A 6,000-nucleotide genomic window follows, 5' to 3' on the forward strand; every position below is an offset into this window, starting at 1 on the left:
AAATGACTGCTTTAGGTTGCCTCTAATCAGTCATGTTAAGTATTCCCCTCTGAATTTTCTTGCAGGTTGATGGGCTGTTCTATAAGGTGACACTCTGATTTCAAACTCTTTGTGTTCATTTGTGTCCCTCAATATCCTAGGATTCTCTTACAGGAATCTAGCTGTAGCTTCTGCCAGAAGAGCAGTGTAATTTAGCTCTAACTCATTTCCTGTTCACTTTCTAATGCTAAAAGGATAACTATTCACAAGCAACTTGAAAATCCAACCAGACTCTGCTCTTCTTTGTGGGAAACAGAAGCAAGTGATTGAGCAGGACTTGAGTGTTTGGGCTCCTGTTCACTATATTACAGATATCTTGTGGCAGGGAGGATGTTGTTCATAAGTAAACAAAAGCAGTTGCCATGCAACAGGATGTTTTAAGTGCAAACTGCTTGTTATGCTGTAAATTACTGAAGTGTGCAATCTTTCAGGCGTGGTGAGTTTGAATAGTAGCATAAAGCTTCTGTAAACTTCTTGCCTGTTAGTATGATGAAAGTACTTGCACAGATCTTAAACTCCTCCTCCTCCTTATATTCCACTGAGGAGAGACTTGCCACACAAGTTCACCTGTACTCTTCCATGTGAGGTTTAGGTCTAAGATCATGGTTTTTAAACTGCTGGTTGGATTTACAAGTAATCACGTGTACTAAATATGGGATAACTTGCCAAAAGGAAAATCTGCATGGTGAAAGTGGTTTACAGTGGAACTAATTTAGTCTGTTGAATTAACTGCAAAACATGGAATTAAAGAATGGGCTTTATAAATGTGGTATGTCTAAAACTGTCATGTAACTAACTTCAAAAGTACAAAAGAATAGACTAGTTTATCAGTGGGGTCTGTATGTCTTCCAGAACATATCTTTCTTTTATACATAAAAAGGTGTTAAAGCACAGAATAGCCTATGTCCCAGAAGGGGCCAGGCACACAAAGTATGATGACACTCATTTGGAAACCTTTTGAACAACTTCACTTCTAGGCAGCAAATCAGACATGTTTAGGCTTTCCTGGAGAGCTGCTCTTGTCCCTTCTTCAGGATGTCTGCTGTCAGCATACTTGCTGTTTCTCCAACAGAGGGAGTAACTGCACTTCTGTTCAAAGTTCCTTAATGCTTTACGGGCAGTAAAGAGGAAAGTCTAATCCAAGAGAGTGGGAATCCCAGGTCACAAGTAGAGCAATACAACTAGTTTGAAACTGGTAGCTGTCAATTGCTTTGCTCTGTAGTAATATGGATAGCATTTGTAACACAATACTTAGTGTTATTCTGAAGAGCTGTTAGGCTGACAGCTATAAATGAACCAGATAAAGACCTACTGCCACTCAAGTTATTAATTTCAGTTGCGAACTTCATAGTCCAGGAAACTGTTAAATGCCACATCTAGATAACATCTCTAAAGTATGATAGAGACCCCTGCTGCAGCACTTCTCAGACCAGATATGATTCTTGCAGTGGGAAAGGAGGATGAGGATCAGCTGAAATACAGTGTTGGGCTAAATGTAGGTTTGCCCAGGATGTTAGTACTGCCTGTATCTGGATGTGAAGCTGTGAGATTTTTATGCCTTGCAGTCTTCAGTCTCGATGGTTCTCTTATGGAAGATATAACTTGTTAAACCTGAGAGAAGGAAGGTACTTTTGCCTTCTTAAATTACTCCCCCCCACCCCCAATTCAAAGTTGTGTTCAGGGCTCCTGCATTACTGTAGCACTTTCACAAATGTGTTTAGCATGAACAGAGCTTTATTTGGCACAACACTGGGATCTGTATAAAGCTAATACTACTAGATACTTTCAACGATGGTCCTAGAGTTTCCTCTAAAAGTAGTCTATGTGAATACCAGTACTCTGCAGCCCAGGTTAGGCTGTAGTCCCAGATCAGATCAAACTTCATGGGTCTGGAATATTTGCAAATATCTGGGCCCTCTCATTGAAGGGGAGAGGGATTGCAGGTCAATAGATACATGTAGATTAGGCCCATTTGAGATGATGCTTGGAACTGCAGTCTGATGGGCTTATTTTCTGGGTCACAGAGTTAACAGTGAGTAGAATAGGGCCCCAAAAAGTGCTTCACTTGAAGGTAATGATGATCTCAGCTGCATTTGACAGCTATTGTTTATTGCAATAAACCTAAAGGGATGGGAGGGCAGGTTTACAACATAGCTTGCTGGTAACATGCAGACTTTTGTAGTCTCCAATTTGGACTAATAAAAGCAACACTCGATAGCTAAGGTACCAGGCATGAAAAGCCTCACACGATGGTGCAATTCCTAGACAAGGCCTTCATCATACATCTCCTGTTCGCTTCAATGTAGGTGGATAAACTTGATGCTTCTGAAAGCCTAAGAAAAGAAGAGGAACAAGTAACTGAACCCACTCCAATAGTATTTGGTAGGTGAAAGACTTGGTTTTAATTGATTACGTATTGTCATTCTGGTCTCTCTTTGTGGAGGTAACTTAAATGACTGCCTCCAGTCAAAGTAAACTGGCTTCAACTAGATAGTAAAATAGTTGTCTCTGCTAGATGAACTGCATAAGTTGTTGAAGTGACATCTCACTCTTACAGTACTTCTACTCTTCAGCTAAAGTATCGCTCCTCTTACGTGGCTCAGAACTCTAGCTTAGGGATAGTCTTTCAGTATGGTAACAGGACAGGGAATACCAAGGTGTGCACAACCCCAGGAATAACTTACAGGGCATGCAAATTCCTCCTATTATTCCTGTCTAAGAGGAATGTGTCTGCCTTCTGCTCTTCCAAGTAGAAAGGCAGACTGGCTTTCTAGCTCACCCATTTTAAGACACGTGCAGCCAAAAAAAACATGGCTGTCCTCAAGTGTGCTGCTATTTGCGAAGCCCTTCTGAAGAGGCATTCTGCTAACAAGCACCTAGAAGTGGCTGGTAAGGGAAGGATGTGACTGGTTCACTGTCTGATGTAAATGTTAACCTGAATTTAACATACGCATGAGGCATGTGTGCTCCTAGTGATGAAGTCAAATCTGTCAAGGTATGTTTGGGCCTTCTGCAGCACTCTCCAGACTGTGAGATCTAACAGACCTAACTATTTGCTTGAATTGCTTTACTTTTCAGTTCTGACCGTGCATGGGTTAAATAATATCAGTCTGGCTTTCAGTATGGTCTCTTCAAAAGAAGCCAGGTTTATCATGCCCTCAAAATCAGTTGATACTCATCTTCCCTCTGAGTTCTGCCTTGCTTTTGTAGTTTTCTGGTAGCAAGAGCAGATGGCCTAGGTACCCACTCTGTGGTGCATGTTGAGTAATAGTGTGACTTGCTAGTGTATGCTTGCACAGCAGCTGATTTTTAGCTAAAGCCTCATAATCCTGTCCCATAGTACAGCTAGCATTAGGGAAGCTTGGGTTCTTAAACTAACTTTGTTTTTTTTTCTTATGCTTTTCTAGGCCAGCAGTTGATGTTAACAGCAGGACCCAGTGCAGTACCTCCCCAGGCAAACTTCCCATATGGATACACAGCACCAGGATTCACCCAGCCGCCTGTCTATGGTTTCAATATGTAACTAGCTCTCTGACAGACCTTCACTGTCTCTGTTCTCTTCCTTCCCGTCCCTTTTTAACTTCTCCAAGAAGTGTACAATGGTCCTAAAGGCACAGATTACCTTCTGTTGGCTGAACACACTTGCTGCCCAGCTCAGTGAGGAGACTTCAACGGGATGCCTGTTACTGTTATTTATTGATTATTGTCCGGTTACATTTCAACCTCTGAAAGGCAGCTTTTGTTAATGACATTGTGAGACTCTTGTCTGAAGTTAAGGCACTATTTCACTAACTCATATAGCAATAACTGCTTGAGGCCAGGGGGAAGAGAGCATATTTTTCTTTCTTTTGCAAAGCCCATTGAAGGCAGCTGGGAAATTGCCTGGCACCAAGTTGTTAAAGCTTTAGCTGAAGCTACTGAAGTAGCAGGGCTGTTGACAATTCAGTGAAGCATCTCGTTAATAATGAATTGTTGAAAGCTTGTGTACATCTGACTACCCCATTTTATTTGCAGTCTTATATGCAAAAGAAAATGGGCTTTCTAATATTTGTGCTCTGAATGTTTAGAGGAATATTGGGAAAGTTTCCTTTTCTGGACAATAATGCTGTTGGGGTTCAATGCTGTTGGAGTCTGTTCTATATTTTCTGGAATAGATCTGAGACTTGAAGAAAATAAATCTTCTCATGCCAGAGAGCAAACATTTCCCAGATCCTTTTTGTTTAACAAGAAGAGAGCATGTTACTTGTTGACGTTAAATGGTACTAAAGGAAACCTCAGCTATGTGTGGCAAGTGAACATAGGAGTGTGCATGGGCTGCCAAAGTACTAGAGATGCAAGAGCACAGTGTCAGGGTTGGGGAGGGGGACACACTGCTAAAATATTGAGGCGGCAGGGAGGGCCATAATCCTGACTTTTTATTTGCACCTTTAACTGATTCTGGCGTTGGCTTCCTGCCACACCATGTTCTGACCCCGTCTGGTGGGCAGAGTCAGCACCACCTGAATTAACAGGGTGCAGTGACTCACTTCTGCTATGCTGCAGTAGTATCAACGGCGTGTCCATCACCCACCTCTTTGAGAATGCCAACAGGGATGTATTATTACTTTGTGCCACTCTTCAAATACATGTATCATTAACGTTTTATGTACTTAGATAACAATGTATAATTTATGGTTATGAATCTTGTGCTAATCTGGAATATTATAAAAGTCCAACTATAAATGTAAAACTGCAGTATCCACTGTGTGGTTCTAGTCTTAATATCTTGGGGGTGGGGACCGGTTACTAGTAATACACTACCACTAATAGCATCAGATTTCTTAATCTGATAACTAAGGATGCCAGGCAGGAAAAAGGGAAACTTGTGCCAAAGCACCTAACATAGATGGCTTAGCAATTAACTTAAAAGGGAGTTGCGGTCTCTTCATTGGACACGTCAGCACACTGTCACGTGTGGAGGTCATGCTGCAGGAGGCAGTCACATGCTTATGTGACTTGATTCACAGGACTGGAAAAGCTTCAGTCCTGTGCTGAGGGAGATGCCGCAGGTAGTGTCCTCTCCACTAAAATACATTAATACAGCAGCAGTAGTGGTAAGCTACACCTCTTCATACTGAATTCTACTTGAACAGGGCAAACATCTTTAAATGCCAACGAGTGGAGACTGCCAGGGTTGTGAAATCAGTAACAGCAGACTATGCTTTGGCACAATTCTAACTAGTATATTGTCTCCCTTGGTCACTGCACTGTGATAGCGATGGCAAAGAGATGCGGTATCCTCCTTCCTGATAGAGGCCAGAGTGCTCCAAGTGTTGATGTAACATACGAACCTCAGTTTTGTACTGATCTGCACTCAACAGCTCAGCTTGAAATACTGAGCAGCTAATGAGTTGAAGCAAATCTGCACTCTGTTCAGACTTATTCCTAGCAGGAATTAGCCAGGTAGCATGCTATTTTCCAGACAAATGACACTTCTATTTTGTAATGAGTTCCTTGTGAGTCAAAAGGAATTTGGGTGAGGCAGCTGGAACTGAAGAACAGCTTTAGGATTAGTATGACTGTAGGAGTTTCTTTCCTCTCAACTTGAAAATTTACTGTGACTTCATAGCAACAATTACAAGCTGATGGTGGAATACAGTAAACTGCTAGATTAAATACTAGAACAGCTCATGACCTGTAGAGAATTGAGCTAGCCCGGGGATCCTTAATAGCTGCAGTCTAGAAATCTAATTACAGGAATGACTTGAGTTGTCAAGGAAAGCAAAGCTGCCAGCTCTGATGAATAGTCTTGCTTTAGTTGCTCTCCTGGTATCTTAAGCTCTTGCTAAGTATAATGGCTTTTATAAGTTTTGTGATCTTGCATTCTAGAATGGATCCAGAAACAATACTCACTGCCATTACAGTGCAGCTGTATCTAAAATGTGGAACAGTCTTGCGTACCAGTGTACTTCACTGTTTAAG

General features: G+C 41.7%; 1 protein-coding gene across 1 annotated transcript in view; it reads left to right on the plus strand.

Moving 5' to 3' along the window:
- The window catches only part of CLTCL1 (clathrin, heavy chain-like 1), a 28,819-nt gene extending 24,045 nt beyond the window's left edge, over positions 1–4,774 (plus strand). Inside the window, 2 exon segments of the mRNA XM_009330752.1 lie at positions 2,346–2,421; positions 3,447–4,774. Coding sequence (XP_009329027.1) covers positions 2,346–2,421; positions 3,447–3,562 — 192 coding nt within the window. The 3' untranslated portion in view covers positions 3,563–4,774.
- The last annotated feature ends 1,226 nt before the right edge of the window (positions 4,775–6,000 follow it).

Source organism: Pygoscelis adeliae, unplaced genomic scaffold (assembly GCF_000699105.1).
Source record: "Pygoscelis adeliae isolate BGI_AS28 unplaced genomic scaffold, ASM69910v1 Scaffold358, whole genome shotgun sequence".
Taxonomy (NCBI): Eukaryota; Metazoa; Chordata; class Aves; order Sphenisciformes; family Spheniscidae; genus Pygoscelis; species Pygoscelis adeliae.